At 49.3% G+C, this 18106-nt stretch overlaps 1 protein-coding gene across 5 annotated transcripts in view; it reads right to left on the bottom strand.

The window, feature by feature from the left end:
* Positions 1-18106, bottom strand: part of CLASP1 (cytoplasmic linker associated protein 1) — a 104475-nt gene that overhangs the window by 85562 nt on the left and 807 nt on the right. For all 5 annotated transcript variants that reach the window (XM_044303184.1, XM_044303180.1, XM_044303182.1 and 2 more), the window contains exon 2: positions 11867-12299. In XM_044303184.1, coding sequence (XP_044159119.1) covers positions 11867-12061 — 195 coding nt within the window. In that variant the 5' untranslated portion in view covers positions 12062-12299. The remainder of the gene's footprint in view (positions 1-11866; positions 12300-18106) is intronic.

The raw sequence follows: 18106 nt of genomic DNA, 5'->3' as shown, positions 1-18106 counted from the left end.
CAAGTGCAATGCATTTTGCACGCGCGTGAGAAAAAACTGAATGTGGTACCGAGACCGGAACCCGGACTTCTTCACTGAAGTTCGGTTTTGGGTTTGGTGTTCTGTAGATTGTTATAAGGGAAAATAATAGCACTCTTTAATACAGAATGCTTAGTAAAATGTCCATTGAGGGTTAAAAAAAATTCAATCAGCAGGACCTGCACTGACGTCACCACTCAACACGCGGTGAGCGCGATTACGTCAAAGATTATTTTGCAATAATGTTTACACTAATTTATTTTGTGGAGAAGATAATTTCTCCCATTGGTTCCATTTATCTTTCTTTTTTCGTTCTTGTTCTACAGCCTGCGGTGCACAGGGGAGCGCGCACTGTTTGCCTCTCCCTCCCCACTAAGGCCTTGTTCACACATCAGTTATTTACATCAGTTTTTGTGAGCCAAAACCAGGGGTAGAGGCTACACAGAGATATGGTATAAAGAAAAGTTTAGTGTTTTTGACCTGCACCTGGTTTTGTCTCACAATAACTGAAGTGTTAACAAGGCCTTAGCCGTCTGGTGAACACCGTAAATAAAAAAAAGGCTTTTTTTGGCCCGGTTTTTATTTATCACCTTACAACACAAAAAGTGTAATACCAAGCAATCAAAAAGTCATATGTGCTGCAAAATGGTACCAGTCACCTCATCCTGCAAAAAATTTGACTCTGCCTAAGACAATCACTCAAAAAAGAATTTTTTTTTAATTATTGTGTAAAATAAAATAAATGCACATATTAGGCACTACTGTGTCCGTAACAACCTGCTCTATAAAAATACTATGTGATCCAACCCGTCTGGTGAACGCCATTTAAAAAAAAAAAAAAAATGTGCAGTGCTCCAGACTTAAAAAAATAAATACCTAGCAGCCATCGGCTCCTGAACTGAAAAATCTAGGAGCCAAATCAAATTTTTAGTCGCTAAATCGAAACAAAATTTTGGTATCGTGACAACACTACGCCAATCAGATTGGCGTAGTGTTGTTTTGATACCAAAATTTTGATTCGCCTTCGTCACCATAAAAAAGTATTGCGATACTCAATACCGAGAAAAAAAAAACACACCAAAAAAAGCAAGGCGACTAAAAAATGTCGAATGCTCACCGCATAGATATTTTTTAATAATTTAATAGTTTGGACGGCGCTATGTAATATGTTTATATATTTTCTATGTAAAATTGGGAATTTAAACTTAATATTTTAGGGTACTTTCACACTAGTGTTTTTCTTTTCCGTCCTAGGGGCTCAATACTGGAAAAGAACTGATCAGTTTTATCCTAATGCATTCTGAATGGAGAGCGATCCGTTCAGGATGCATCAGGACGTCTTCAGTTCAGTCATTTTGACTGATCAGGCAAAAGATAAAACCGCAGCATGCTACAGTTTTATCGCCGGCGAAAAATACTGAAGATTTGCCTGAATGCCATTGTTCCCCATAGAAACGTATTAGTGCCAGATCTGGCATTCAAAATACCGGAATGCACCCGCACTAAAGCCGGACCCATTCACTTCTATGGGGCTGTGCACATGAGCAGTGATTTTCACACATCACTTGTGCGTTGCATAAAAATCGCAGCACGCTCTATATTGTGCGTTTTTCACGCAACGCAGGCCCCATAGAAGTTAATGGGGCTGCGTGAAAATCGCAAGCAAGTGCGGATGCGGTGCAATTTTCACGCATGGTTGCTAGGATAAAAGTCTATTCACTGTATTATTTTCCCTTATAACATGGTTCTAAGTGAAAATAATAGGATTCTTTAATACAGAATGCATAGTAGAAGGTCAATATAACAAACATTGGTGGCGCAGTGCCACCCCCTCAATATAACAAACATTGGTGGCGCAGTGCCGCCCCCTCAATATAACAAACATTGGTGGCGCAGTGCCGCCCCCTCAATATAACAAACATTGGTGGCGCAGTGCCGCCCCCTCAATATAACAAACATTGGTGGCGCAGTGCGCCCCTAACAGCCCAGTATAATAAACATTGGTGGCGCAGTGCGCCCCAACTCCAGTATAATAAACACTGGTGGTGCAGTGGGCAGTGCCAATAAGGGTTAAAAAATAATTAACTCGCCTCCTCCAATTGATCGTCTCCTGTTCTTTCTTCAGGACCTGTCGAAAGGACCTGTGGTGACATCACTGTGCTCATCACATGATACATCACCATGGTAATGGACCATGTGATGAGCTCAGTGACATCAACACAGGTCCTGAAGAAACAGGAGACCGGTAGCTACGCGATCAACTGGAGGAGGCGATTTTTATTTTATTTTTTTAACCCTCATTGGCACTTCCCACTGAGCCACCAATGTTTCTTATACAAATACAGGAGGCGGGTGCCGGAATCAAATAGCCGACACCCGACCTCTGTGACGGGGAGCTGCAATCAGCGGCAGTTAACCCCTCAGGTACCACACCTGAAGGGTTAAACTCAACTGCCGCTGACCGCAGCTCCCCGTCACAAAGGTCGGGTGCCGGCTATTTGATTCCGGCACCCGCCTCCTGTATTTGTATTACAAATTTGTATTCCCAAACCCATCCTGGATGTTTCACGGATTTTGGTCACCCACAAGGCAAATGAGTGACATTAAAAGAGAACCTTTTACTACAAAAAAAAAAAATCTAAACTAAGCATAGACATGGAGAGCGGCGCCCAGGGATCTCTCTGCACTTATTATCCCTGGGCGCCGCTCCGTTCTCCCAGTATAGGCTCCGGTATCTTCATATTTTCGGCTCAACTGGGTGGAGCCTGCCGGCGCCTCCTTCTCCCAGGCTGTAGCGCTGGACAATCGCTCATAGCCTGAGAGAGAAAAAAAAAAAACTCTCAGGCTATGAGCCGAGCGCTGCGATTGACCAGTGCTACAGCCTGGGAGAAGGAGGCGCCGGCAGGCTCCACCCAGTTGAGCCGAAAATATGAAGATACCGGAGCGCGCCCAGGGATAATAGTAAGTGCAGGGAGATCCCTGGGCGCCGCTCTCCATGTCTGTATGCTTAGTTTAGATTTTTTATTGTAGTGAAAGGTCCTCTTTAAGCTTAACGTACAAGAAACAATTTAGATGTAAACCGATTTCCCCCAAACTTCCCATCCTACTAGACGCTCTCTAGGGCAACATATTCTGAAGATTTTGGGTCATTTGAGAAAACATACCAAAAGTTATTCACATTCAACTATTTTATTCCTTTTTGAAAACATTTAGCTTAATGTAAAAAGAGCTTAATGCACCATAATGTCTAAACCTCAATGAATTGCCTTCAAAATCTGCACAACTTAAGTTCTCCTATTGAGTGACGTTAGGCTCGCATCGCCCCTACTATCTCTTGTGCAGCGGCTATTAGAAATGTAAAGGATTATTCACAAAGCTAGCCGCAGGGTCAGCCATCGCTCCGGCTCAGGTCTTAGTCTATCATGCATCTGTGGTTGCTGGGCCTCCAATGAGTCCCTGCACCTTGTGAGGAGAGGAGGCCACCTTCAGGTTCACTTGCATTTAATTTACCGACTGAATCAATCTGCTCCTATTTGGAGACTCCTATAAATAGAGCTAGGACCACACGTTACAGAGGTACCTTGACGGTGGCGGTGCGGCCTCTACATATTTTTGGCCAAAGGTTTATACAACTAAAACCTCAGCTTTTAAGGTATACTATTAGACGGGGCAATTTGTTTTGTAGCAGGTGTGCTGGGGAATTTTTGTGTTTTCTATTGTTGTAAGCCTTCCCATGTGCACCCTGCTACCAAGGCTGGTTATAAATGTATGCGGTACCATCTTTTTCCAGGTGTTAGTTCAAGTCTCTCTCCAGGTTTGGTCTGAGGGTGGGAATGCTTAAGTGTAGGAAAAGTTTGACTAGGACTGAAACTACAGGAGGCCTCACATGCTGATTGAGGAGGACGACCACCAGAGAACCTGGATGTCTACCAACGGTACATGGTACTGAACTGGACCTCAGGAGCAAGTCTGGTGTTTCTCCTACTGAAGATCTCATGCCCATCACTATTCAGCCGGTGCTCCAATACCCAGTGTCAGCCGGGGCTCCAATACCCAGTGTCAGCCGGTCAGTCGGGCCTGCATCGATCGGTGCACCTCAAATGCATACTGAATAAAGTTTTTTTTCGGGAACGCCGCAACTGTTTTCTTACAAGACAGGTATCATTTTAATCAGCAGGATCAACCCTACCATGTAGTGTGTCTGTTTAATAGGGTTCATCCTGTTGTCATGTTCCTTTAGGCTCCAGAATCTTCTAGGCCTTTTGCTCAGGGTGCATTCACATGACAGTGTATATTTTGCAGTCCACATAAAATAAGGATGATGTCCACGTTGCATCTGTTTTTAATTTTTTTGCAGGCCCATTGTAACAATGCTTATTCTTGTCTGCAAAATGTACAAGACGAGGATATGTTCTATCTTATTTGTGGCGTGACGGAAAGGACTCACGGATGTGGACAGACCATGGTGTGCTGTCCGCATTTTTTTCAGACCCACTGAAATGAATATGTGTGAATGGAGCCTTAGGATGCACTCGACTAGAGCCATGTTCTGAAAAATGTGATTTCTGCACCTGTGTGTCGCTGCAATCCACGGAAACCAAGGGTCGCCACCAATGTATTATAACGTGCACAGGGGGAGACTTACCAAAATCAGTGCAAAGGATAAGCGCGCGAGCGATACTCCGCAGCCAATGAGGTCGCTGCTTTTATTTCCTGTAGAAAAGCAACGACTGCAATCTGATTGGCTGCTCTGGGCCACGCCCCTCCTTTCCAACAGCTTTGATAAGTCTCCCAAGTCACAAAACAGAATGGACGGCAGCGTGTCCTCCAAGGATTCTTCATTCAAAATGGGTCCATAAAAATATACAAAGCGCAAAGAAAGTGCAACGTTTCCGCTATAATACAGTATTTTTCAAGTTTTTGCTTGAAAAAGACTATGTTGTAGTGGAAACGTAGAACTATTTTTGGCACTTTCTTTGCGCTTTGTACATTTTTATTGATCCATTTTGAAGAATCCTTGGAGGACACGCTGCCGTCCATTCCTTTTGGTGCCGTTTACATGGAGCGATCACCATGTGGTTGCGGACAGGCTGAGGCATCCCCGGAGGTCTGAAAGGGACACTGGTGCTGCTTTCATATTTGCATTTCGTACTACCAGTAGGTCACTGTCAGCACAAGCCTGATGGAGGATCACTCTCAACCTCCGCTCTGTGCTGATGATTTCATCCACAGGAATTTCACACTGACATCAGCACAGACACTGCTGTTGTGGAGCAGATGGAAGAGTTTGGGTATGTCAAGGAAACAAGTCCCGACAATGAGGCCTCTGTCAGCGAGGGCCGATGGCAGCTGCAGGGGACGCGGAAACCAACCATACCGCCAGGTCAACCCAAAGTGTACCAGGCAAGAAGTCTGTGCCATCAGCGCTCTGTACAGGGGAAGGTGTACAGATAATAACCCCCAACATCAGAAACAGGAGAAGAAGAAACCAGACCAATCACTACTCCCATACAGCGCAGTTATGGGGCAGGGGCCCCAACATCATGTGATGTAATAGCCCGCAGCAAGGTCGTCCGATGAAACCTAAGCTTCCTGACATGGAGACCACATCGCTCGCTCGTCACAGCCGGTGGGACCGCAGGATAAAGGAGCTGAAAAACCAAGTTTAACTCTGCGACATGCAGCACTACTGATACATACATGCATATGGCATGATACGTGTAGGTGAGGCCTCATCACCTTGTGACATCATGGCGGTTCTTTACACCAGTGTTTCCCAACCAGTGTGCCTCCAGCTGTTGCAAAACTACAACGCCCAGCATGCCTGGACAGCCTTTGGCTGTGCGGGCATGCTGGGAGTTGTAGTTTTGCAACAGCTGGAGGCACACTGGTTGGGAAATACTGCTTTACACAGTTATCATCCTGCACACCCACTATGACACTCGGCTGGGCTCAGGGATAAAACACTTCTGTTCTCTGTGCCCTTTGACGGCTGCAGCAGTGCTTTGGGTTGCCGTACCACCATATCTGCCATGCAGGTGGGCACTGCAGGTTGTAATGGGCGCAGCTTATACACTTTGCCTACTAGACACCCGAGCTCCTGACAGGTTATCTCATTCCTAAGACGTGCAGAGACCACAGCCCACGGGTGGGAACGATCACCACCCTGCAATTATCACAAGTGCAGACGTCCGCCCTGAGCACAGCAGCTCCACTAATTACCTGCAGGTCCTTAATGAGGCGGTGATGTCACCACGGGAAGAGACCAGGGGCAGCCACTGACCGGAGGCACAGTGGCCCAAAAAGAATCCTCAGGCTCTCCGACCCTGCAAGCAAGACCAAGGAAGAGGAGACACCCTGGAATGTCCCATGACCAGTAATCGAGCCGATTACACCAGTAGATACCAGGGACACATAGCGACATTACTGCAGATGGCGGCGAGACGTGCCGAGTACCTTCGGTTTATTGTCAATCATATAGAAATGAATGGGGGATCAAAAGAGACCCCCAGCCAAGCTACTGACATACGCCGGACCCCCAACTACAGATGCTTGTTAGTCTCAGTCTTTACAGGAGCATGAAGAGCACATTAAGTGTCCATTCACATGTCCGTAATTTGGGTTCGCATTAGTTCTGCAATTTGCTGACCCATTCACTTTCAATAGGGCTGGAACGGATGCAAATCTGCATTTTCGGGATCCGCATCCATTTTTTCAGGATCTACAATTCCGTTCCTGAAAAAAATAGAACATGTCCTATTCTTGTCCGCAATTGCGGACCAGAAAAGGCATTTTCTATTATAGTGTCTAAAGTGTGGTCCGCAAATTGCAGGCATCCATGTTTTGCGGATCCGCAAAACACTTACGGACGTGGGAATGGACCCTTATGCAGCAAAAGTGGCGCAGTGCAAAACAGAGAAAAACCACCACTGCACAAGTACTAATAAGATGTGTCGCTGGCACTGTATGGAAACCATCAGAAGGCAGAATGGACACTGGTTTTGTTCTTACTTCCATGCTTTCTGTCTCCCCCTTGATTAAAATCAATCAAGAAAAATCAGCACAGACCGACTGGAGAACGACGGGAACCTCTACTGAGTAATGCCGCACCCGAATCTCAGAGGGTCAAATCATTGTCTGCAATTGGAAGACAACTGTGGCCAAATGCTCCGGTTCTCACAAAACTGCTGCACTTTGCCGATTTCACAATACCCTGAGCGCGCGGGTCGGGGATGCATCTGAGAGCAGGACAACTCCTGGAAGCCAGGCGGTCAATATGCCAAGAAACCTGCCCCTAGTGCCCGACTCTCCCAGTTGTACCCATGTCTGACAAGTCCACACAAAACCTAAGCTCAACCTCTAAAGGAGGGCTCAACACTACAGCTGTCCTGAAACTACAACTCTCAACATGTTCAATTCACTTCTATGGGATTTTTCAAGAACAGCAGAGCAAGTGTGCATGGTGGGAGTTGTGGTTTCACAGCAGCTGGAGTCTCCGGTGCCTGCTCCTGGGTGCAGACCGGCATGGCTATGTATTTATGGCCCCAGTGTCTGATCGCCATCATCCTGTGCCACCAGTGAGACCCCCCTCAGAGGCTGACATCTGGGGTCTCAGAGCGCTGAACACGAGCAGCGCCCATGTTTATAACACGACCTGTAAAAATGACTGAAAGGTTTACACGCGGTCTGGAGAAGAACAAGGGCCGACTGTAGCGAGTACTCGGGGGGCTTCAGGTATGTGACAGCAGAAACCCTGCACCCGGCCTGGAAAGAGAAGTCAACAGCAGCAAAGCACACAAACAGCATTCAGAGGCGGCCACTGCTATGAAAGACTCTGCCACGTTACTCTTCTATAGGGGGATGGGGTCAGAAGAGTCATCAGCACACAGAGGCCAAAATCTTGTATTCCTGCACGGGGGCCATACACGAGACGTTCAGTTAATGTCACCCAAACAGTGATTCAGTGGCAGACCACTGCGTGTGGGGGCATCCTGACTCCACCGACAGCAGATCAAAATGTATTGGGCATGTTTTCAGCATGTCCCATCCTTTGGATCAGTGTCCTTATGCCGCTCGCCCCACATTTGGCTGAGACTACAAGTTTATGGTGCATTCAGGAGACAGCGCTGCCGGACTGTACCGTCAGAAGTTATTTCATGCGTATGGCTGACGTGTGTCTGCAGCAGCGCATACTGCGCATTACCTCCATATTATACTCCTACCACAGAGGGAAATCCTCCAGACTGCTGGGAACAAGGGGCATGTGGTGTATTACACTGCCGAGTGGACGGTCCCCGGACTACAGTAAAGTCCTGGTTCACACATGACAAAAATAAATAAAAAACCCACGCTGTTCTTAACATGAGGACATGACTATGCAATTCTTCGTGCAAGGACCACTCCCCTCCCATTATGGCCGTCCGGCTGCAGATCACTGAACTGTATGCGGTGGAGAGAAGCAGACATGATACCCCGCCAGGTCCTCACAGCTTCCGCTTTCAGCTGCAGTCGAGGTTACGTCACCGTCAGTTCCTGCTTCGCAGCAACAAGGTCAAAACTATATTTGCTTTTTGCCCGAGTCAGCTGGAGCGCGTTCACACCTCCGCCTGCAGAGCAGAGACCCATCAGCAACGAGCAGGGAGCGCACAGCTATGGCTGCAAATGGGAAGAAAATCAGCTGCCAGTCAGGGAGCGGCACACGACAAACGCCAATGACGCGGCGAGAGGCTTCTACAACCCGAACGTCCTTTACAAGACAGATCAGACTGAACGTGTAAAGACTCCTTCACAAACAGCGCTGTAATCAATGCAAGCATTGGGGGCGTTCACGTGCCGCAGACATCCGCGTACACGCTGACTGATGACCAGCAACATGAGACAAATGAGGACGACTTTTATATGCATATGGTCATCAGTGATAATCTATGGGGTCCATCGCCCGTCCTGTGAGCCGTGCACTAGATCCAGCACAGCACCATGGTTTCCATGTAAAAAGGAATCAACAAGACGTGTGTGAACATGGCTTTAGGTTTACAACGTAAATTGCAGATGTCGGCAGGCTCCCAGATCCCACCGCTCTGATCCCAACAAAGTGTGTCGCAGGACAACGCAAGCGCCAAGACCGCCGACTATGAGAAAAGGAGGTTGTTCACCACTCAGGGGGTCCCAGACAGTGCTGCCCACCGAGGAGGAATCTATCTTCTAGGACAGGGACTAGAGGTTACACCCCACAACCTAAACATAGGTGATCCTGGAAAACCATTCCATCCTGTTCAGTCTCGCGTACATGTACAGCCACGGATCTGTCATCTGAACGGCCCTCGCTATACAGATGTAAAAAGGCAGAAAAATACAAGCCAGGAGAGGACGCCATGCTGGCCACAAACAGGCGTCCATCACCCCTTGCAACTGAGCTGAATCAAAGTCCAAAGCCAGAAATCCTCCAAGTGTGTCAGAATGCACCCTGAGGTCACACCTGCGTCTTCTGGTCAGTATTTTGCAGGTGGAGGTTCCACAACTGGTTTTGACCAAATACTGACCAGACAACCGCAGGGTGACTGGGCCTTAGGACTGTACCGTACACACAGAGAAAGCTGAGACCGCAGGGTGACCAGGCCTTAGGACCGGACCCTACACACAAAAAGGCGAGACCGCGAGTGACCAGGCCTTAGGACCGTACACACAGAGAAAGCTGAAACCGCAGGGTGACCAGGCCTTAGGACTGGACTGTATACACAGAGAAAGCTGAAACCGCAGGGTGACTGGGCCTTAGGACCGGACCGTACACAAGGAAAGATGAGAGGAAAGATTTAATTCTTCTTTTGCATCCAAACCTGGCTGTGGCAGATCAAAAACACCAAATCTGCAATATGCACCTTACACAGTCACCCATGCCCATCAGGACCCCCATAAAGATTCACCCCTTGCTCCAGGTTGCAGTTTGTAGACAGTCAATGGCTTCCTTTGGTATCAGCAAATTTCTAGATGCATTGGCTGCTGCATCCTGGTCCAGATAAACCCGGTATCACAACCAGTGCTGACTGCAGGGAGCAATGGCCGCGGGCTCTGGAGCACACTCGCTGCTGACGACTCTCAGGAGAAATGTGCAGTTTCACTTCTGATGGAGAAATGTGGAACTTCCTGCACTTTGTAGTGAACCCTGTGTAATCAGCGCCGGCCTCGTGTCACCGGCCGGATGTAAACGTCCACTGACCCAAACACAAAGGATGGAACCTGCACAGCAATGGCTGCCATTAGCAAGAGCAACCTGACGCCCTAGGGAAGAGTCATCACATTTTTGATGTCACAGAGATATATCAAAGGTTTTGAACGATGGGGCTCCGAGTGATGAGACTCCCTCTGATAGAATTAGAGAGAAGCGCTCACATAGGAAATAAGGTGGACTCGATAGAAAGTCTATGGACCCGTCTTCATTCAGTCTCCTGAAGTGTGTAGAGACAGCAGCTATGAGAGAAGTTCTCTCTGCTCGCTATAGCGATCAATGGGGGTCTCAGCACTCAGACCCCACAGATCAAAACATTTGATATATATTTATGGCAACTTTCTGTCTCATAAATCTGTGCAGAAAAACAAATGCTGGAGTACAAACCGCCAGATGTACGCCATGGACTAAGCACACACGAGGCTGTGTCGGGCTCACTCGTCACCATCCTGTGGGCTCGTATTTGCCCATGATTTCACCAGTTAAATCCAACATAGAAACACTTGCATGTCATGTACCACGGCCTCACGCAGTGTGACCAGAGCTCTGGACATAGACCGCAGGACCGCTCACCAGAAAACCTGCTCAGAAGGCGTGGGGACAAGCAGAGAGGGAACGACCAGACCACCAGCCGCTTCACCCCTCTGTAAAGGTACTTTCACACCTGCGTTTTTCTTTTCCGGCATAGAGTTCCGTCCCAGGGGCTCAATAATCGGAAGAAGAACTGGTCAGTTTTATCCTAATACATTCTGAATGGAGAGCATTCTGTTCAGGATGCATCAGTTCAGTCCCCCTGCATGCTGCAGTTCTCTCTCCGGCCAAACAACCTGAACACTTGCCGGAATGCCGGATTTGGAATTAATTTACATTGACGTGTAGTAGTGCCGGATCCGGCATTAAGTGTTCCAGCAAAACGGATCCGGATTCCGGATCAGTTTTTCCGGGTTACACCGGAGAGATGGATCTGCTATTGCGATGCATTTGTGAGACGGATCCGCAGCCGTCTCACAAATGCAAACGCATTGCCGAATCCGGCAGAAACTTCTGGCGACCGAACTGTCTGCCGGAATCCCCTGCCGCAAGTGTGAAAGTACCCTAAGGCCTCACCGGATGTGAAGGTTAATGGATTGAGGGGTGCAGTACCTCTTCATGAACTGGTTAAAGGGATATGCCCATCTTATTACTGTTAGGATGGGAGCACAACATCACGAAGGCTGTGAACGAAGGGGCAGCAACCCTATTTGAACACTGCGTGCCCTGCACAGCGCCACCCCGACCACCTTTGCACAGAACAATTCATTTGAATGGAGTTGTGCTGCCCTTTCCAGCGGAGTAGAGCGCCAAGGTGCTGCTGTGCGGGGAAAAACAGTGAAGGGGCCCCAGCAGTGCACCCATTACAGAACCAGTTGGGGTCCAAGAGGTCAGAACCCCCTGCAATCATAAAGGGATGGTGCATTCTAGAAATAATAAGATGGAAATAGTCCTTTATTGGGGCTTCTTACATACGGAGAAGCCCTTTAGGATATCTTGTAATAACAGACTATAGACAGGGCCAACACATCTGTACCAGCCGCAGGGACATCCCTCACTAGACGGCGATGTGCCAGAAAGGACATTCGTTCATACCTTATAATTGCTGGAGTTGACCCAGGAGGTTGCGAGGCCATCAACCATCCTATCCAGCAGAGTCTGGTCCTGTTCAAGGTCCGCAGACTTCTGCCGATCCGAGAAGAAATCGATTAGGTCTGGTCCCACTTGGAGCCTTTTATTAACATCCTTCTGTTGTATCTGGGCCACCCAGTAATCCATTCCTTGCTCCATGGTTAGGGGGCGCTGGAGCACACACCAGTGGAGGAGACAAACCAGGGGGCAGCAGCTCCGTCAGGGATCAGATCCTCGTGAGATAGGCTGGAGAGGGCTTGGCAATCCTGGGAATGACAGCTATCCACCATGTGTCTGTGAGCAGCTGCTGGGATATTAAAAGCCGGATGTAAATATGCAGCAATCAGGGGAGAGGCACTGAGACGCGGGTCCCGAGGTACATAGTTCTGCCGAAATCCTGGGGAGAGAGAAAGTCACAGTTAAGAATAGAAACTTCACTGTTTTCTGGTATTAATATACAGCCGCAGCGCGGTACATAAATAACCGCCACTCTGTACTCTATGACAGCTATGTCAAAGGTGACGGCAGGATGCAGCGCTAACGTGGGATAACAGGGGACACGTCCCGGGATTATTCTATCACTAGGAGGTTTTCTCAGACCAATGTGATCAGCTCCAAGTGAAAGTCAGTCCTCCCCCACTAATTCAGTGAGAGTCACCGTCCCGCTGCCAGTTCCACCAGCCACCCCTCCCCCACACTGACCAGTCCACAGAAGTCCCTTGCAGGGTATATGCACACGGGACGAGTTCACTGAGCATTTTCTATATGGTGCAGATTTTCGCACAGAATCCATAGTACAAAGCGTGAAATCAGTTGCATAAAACCCAAGTCAGGTCAAGTCACGCAGACTCCATAGCCCACGATAGGATTTTGTAAAATTTCCACGTAATAAACTGACGCTTTTCCACACTTGAATCTGCAACAGAAATTCCAGCACATGTCACGTGTGAACATACCCTGACGGGGCAGATTGGAGGGCGCGATGCTCTGCAGGTGTAAGCAGCATTTCTGTTGTGATCATTGGCATCATCGCAAGACACACATCGCCCATTGTCAGCACCTGCCCGATAGTAAATGCGTCATCACCAACAGAGGGGCGAGGTAAGTTAGAAAGGGAAACCTTCCGAGATCCTCGCAGCTAAATTAACACGTCATCAGGAACCTTGTCCGGTTAGAAATATATAAGCGGAAGATGGCTGAGCGCCCGCACCACAACAATGCAGCACATCCACGGACAGAAAGACCACGAATATTAACGCCACCGACCAAACCACAGAAACAGCCAAGAAACAAAGCAGGGTTTACTCTGAGAAGCAGATCTGCCACAAGTCCTGCCACCAGAGGGGACGACTACTGCGCGGTACCGCCGCCACCAGAGGGGACGACTACTGCGCGGTACCGCCGCCACCAGAGGGGACGACTACTGCGCGGTACCGCCGCCACCAGAGGGGACGACTACTGCGCGGTACCGCCGCCACCAGAGGGGACGACTACTGCGCGGTACCGCCGCCACCAAAGGGGACGACTACTGCGCGGTATTACAACCATCATATAATACCATCAATGTTCACTGCAACAAACTACTACCCCCAGCACGCCATGTGTGGCCCCACACAGGATCCTGCCTCCATCCTTCAATCTACAGATGCGGCAATGCTCGTCGAATGAGGGATTATCACCCCTGGTGCCTCTCGACTCGATGCAGCCACAAAACCCGAAACCTCACACAATGGCCGGTATCCTGAGAAACAGCCGAGCAGACCTCGGTGCAACACGTCACAGCAGAACCGCCGCCAGGACCCTGCATCCAGCAAACACCCCGAGGAGAAACCCACAAAGGCCTCTAAAAGCAAATCCATGCGAGACTGAAGTCATCTCTGCTCTTATGGGAGGATCCCAACTCAACTCAATTTGGTTATCAAGAACAAAGACGCTGAAAATTCCTCCGAATCGAAGGCTCGCACCCCTAGATACAACAACCGAACATGCAGCACGCCATACTAGGCTTTAATGGCTCCCACATTGCAGTGCACACAACCGTCTGACCTGTAAAAGCCGACAACTACCCCCCTGCAGATTTATACTGCATTCCAGCAGTCACCAACCTCCAGGTATCTGGACACTACAACTCCCAGCATGCTCCATTCAGTTCTATGGGAAAGCAGCCCAGCAAGTGTGCATGCTGGGAGCTGTAGTGTTGGAGGTTGCTGACCCCCGCTGTAGCTCCTGTTCACCTAACACAAGTCATCATCTAAAACCATTAACCCATCTGTGAGAAAACTGAAGACCAGGGGTGACGGATGCAAATCTCTATCCCGCAACCATGAGCGCGTCAAATACCGTTCCCGAGTCACGACAGGGATTACAGCTGCCCAAGACATGACCACAAGGGAAGCTGAAAGGGTTAAACAGCTCAGATCTGGCTACTACCTGCTATAACCCCTCTGGGCAGCAGGTACACGGGGTCTTGTGCATACAGAGCAGTGCTGCTGCAGGTATCAAGGGCCAAACAAGGAAATTAAAATTGAGGGTGCGCTCCAACAACGTCCTGCAGGATCTCCTACAACCTCTGTACAGCGCGGGGGAATATGCAGGCGCTACGCAGGCGACATTGTCCTGCACCAGGAGAGAAGCGATGAGGAGGTCGGACGCAGATAATTACAGTCTAATCCTCTCCACTTATAAATATACCCCCTAGTAAAGGGCTTCTGTGTCACCAAGGGTTAAGTGTTGGACGCAGTGTCAGCAGCATCTCCAAGTCACCCTGCGGCTGCCCGCATCGCCCAGTACAGAGAAGGGACCAGCGCTCGGTGCAAGCGGCCAGGACCAGTACAAACTCTCCAGACACTCGCCAAGGTTCAGGGTGCATTCACACGCAGCAGTTAAATCACAGTTTTGCTCCAAAGTTATATCGGCTTTTGTGGGTTAATTAACACGTGGAGACCACTGATCCACTGAACACAATGGGAATCGGTTGGGCCGCTAAATACTTGACTTAAAGGTCGCCTTTGACTTTCTTCCTTCAAGTTCAATCATTCTATCTCCTTCTGACAACAGGAATGGCACCCATTACAGCTCCAGCACAGGTTGTCACCTCCAAGTTCTACTCTCAGGAGTCTGGAAGACCTCGGTGACCAGATCTATAGGGGCTGTAATGGCCACCGCTCTGGAAAAGCAGAGAAGAAATAGATGAAAGTGAACCGAATCTCTCAGCTGGCGGGTTTCTATTCACTGACAGCTGCAGGAGTAGGTTAGAGCCCCGGTAAGGCTCAGGCACGACCTATAGCAGGGGGCGTCTCGTGGCGTCCTCGTCTGTTCTCTGGTTTCAGCAGACTGCAGCCGGAGAACATGACGTCACCGGATAATCAATGGGCCTCCTGGCAGCCGGCACATTATACAGGATGAAGCGGTTGCTGCAAACCCCTTCATCATGGTCCTGAGGCCTAATCCCAGGCGCATCCTGCACCAATCTCCGCACACGCCCTGACCAAACATGGAGGACGAGCGACTAAACACGAGCCGTGCGGCAGAATGACGGCTCGTCTCCTGTAATCTCACCCCCCGCGTGAAAGCCTCTAGTAATCCCCGGCAAGCGCTTTCATCACTAACCCTGCATTATAGGAGGCACATCACAGCGACACCTCATTACAGGAGCCGCAGACGCCGCACCATTACCTGGGAACACCTGACAGGCGCGGTCGACGCATCCGTGTAAATCACTGGAGATCAATCAGCGCAGGGCTTACAGCTTCAGAAAACCGGACATGCACTGCAACCACATATTACAGTACGAAAGATAAAGCACCCCTATATGCGCCGCCCCACCCTGCGCGGCACCCCCTATATGCGCCGCCCCACCCTGCGCGGCACCCCCTATATGCGCCGCCCCACCCTGCGCGGCACCCCCTATATGCGCCGCCCCACCCTGCGCGGCACCCCTATATGCGCCGCCCCATCCTGCGCGGCACCCCTATATGCGCCGCCCCATCCTGCGCGGCACCCCTATATATACACGCCTCCCCATTATACACGGCACCACTATATATACGCCGCCCCATTATACACAGCACCACTATATATACGCCGCCCCATTATACACGGCACCACTATATATACGCCGCCCCATTATACACGGCACAGCGTTTTGGTGTCCGTCTGACGAAACTGAGCCAAACGGATCTGTTCTGACACACAATGTAAGTCAATGCAGACGGATCCGTCCTCCATTGACTTTCAATGGTGTTCAAGACGGATCGGTCTTGGCTATGCTGAAGATAATACAAACGGATCCGTTCTGAACGGATGCAGACGGTTGTATTATCTGAACGTCCATGACGGATCCTCAAAAAACGTGAGTGTGAAAGTAGCCTTAGTTTGATTTAACACAACCGGCTGCATCCGTTCCGTTCGGTTGTATTAAATCGAAAATTAACAAACCGGATCCGTAACTGACACTATAGTAAGTCAATGGGCTGCCCGAAAATAAAATAATAAAAAAAATAAAAAACGGATCCGGCACCATTAACGTACATGGTTTTTAGTGCCAGATCCAGCTCGTTCAGTTTCCCACACTGACACAAACACAATCTGCAGCGGTTTTGTGTCCGGTCACAGGACGAAGTGGGCGCCGCTGCTCTCCACTCTAGTTTCCTCAGTTTTGTCCCCATTGACAATCAATAGGAAAAAAACAGAAGCGTTTTTCCTCCAGTTGTCAGATCCTCTGCCGAACCTCAAAACCGGAAAGAGAATTGCATATGTGAAAGTAAAGTATATAGAGAGGTGACGTCCTGCACATGTGAATGTATATATATATGATGAAGGCCTGCGTTGTCCTTGTATACGGTGGTAACTGCCGTCTATGTGTCTTTATGGGGGGGGGGGGGAATTATATATCTCTCTATCAGTGGGGAAGGGTACAGTCAGTGTACACAGGTATATATATCGGGGGGCGGGTACAGTCAGTGTACACAGGTATATATATCGGGGGGCGGGTACAGTCAGTGTACACAGGTATATATATCCGGGGGGCGGGTACAGTCAGTGTACACAGGTATATATATCCGGGGGGCGGGGTACAGTCAGTGTACACAGGTATATATATCCGGGGGGGGGGTACAGTCAGTGTACACAGGTATATATATCGGGGGGGGGGGGGTACAGTCAGTGTACACAGGTATATATATCGGGGGGGGGTACAGTCAGTGTACACAGGTATATATATCTGGGGGGGGGGGTACAGTCAGTGTACACAGGTATATATATCGGGGGGGGGTACAGTCAGTGTACACAGGTATATATATCGGGGGGGGGGGTACAGTCAGTGTACACAGGTATATATATCGGGGGGGGGGTACAGTCAGTGTACACAGGTATATATATCGGGGGGGGGGTACAGTCAGTGTACACAGGTATATATATCGGGGGGGGTACAGTCAGTGTACACAGGTATATATATCGGGGGGGGGGTACAGTCAGTGTACACAGGTATATATATCGGGGGGGGGGTACAGTCAGTGTACACAGGTATATATATCGGGGGGGGGGTACAGTCAGTGTACACAGGTATATATCGGGGGGGGGGTACAGTCAGTGTACACAGGTATATCCGGGGGGGGTACAGTCAGTGTACACAGGTATATCCGGGGGGGTACAGTCAGTGTACACAGGTATATATATCCGGGGGGGGTACAGTCAGTGTACACAGGTATATATATCCGGGGGGGGTACAGTCAGTGTACACAGGTATATATATCGGGGGGGGGGGGGGTACAGTCAGTGTACACAGGTATATATATCGGGGGGGGGGGGGGGTACAGTCAGTGTACACAGGTATATATATCGGGGGGGGGGTACAGTCAGTGTACACAGGTATATATATCGGGGGGGGGGTACAGTCAGTGTACACAGGTATATATATCGGGGGGGGTACAGTCAGTGTACACAGGTATATATATCGGGGGGGGTACAGTCAGTGTACACAGGTATATATATCGGGGGGGTACAGTCAGTGTACACAGGTATATATATCGGGGGGGGGGGGTACAGTCAGTGTACACAGGTATATATATCGGGGGGGGGTACAGTCAGTGTACACAGGTATATATATCGGGGGGGGGGTACAGTCAGTGTACACAGGTATATATATCGGGGGGGGTACAGTCAGTGTACACAGGTATATATATCGGGGGGTACAGTCAGTGTACA

Source organism: Bufo gargarizans, chromosome 8 (assembly GCF_014858855.1).
Source record: "Bufo gargarizans isolate SCDJY-AF-19 chromosome 8, ASM1485885v1, whole genome shotgun sequence".
NCBI classification, from domain to species: domain Eukaryota; kingdom Metazoa; phylum Chordata; class Amphibia; order Anura; family Bufonidae; genus Bufo; species Bufo gargarizans.
Note: the sequence above shows the minus strand (reverse complement) of the source record. Positions and strands in the feature narration are given on the sequence as shown.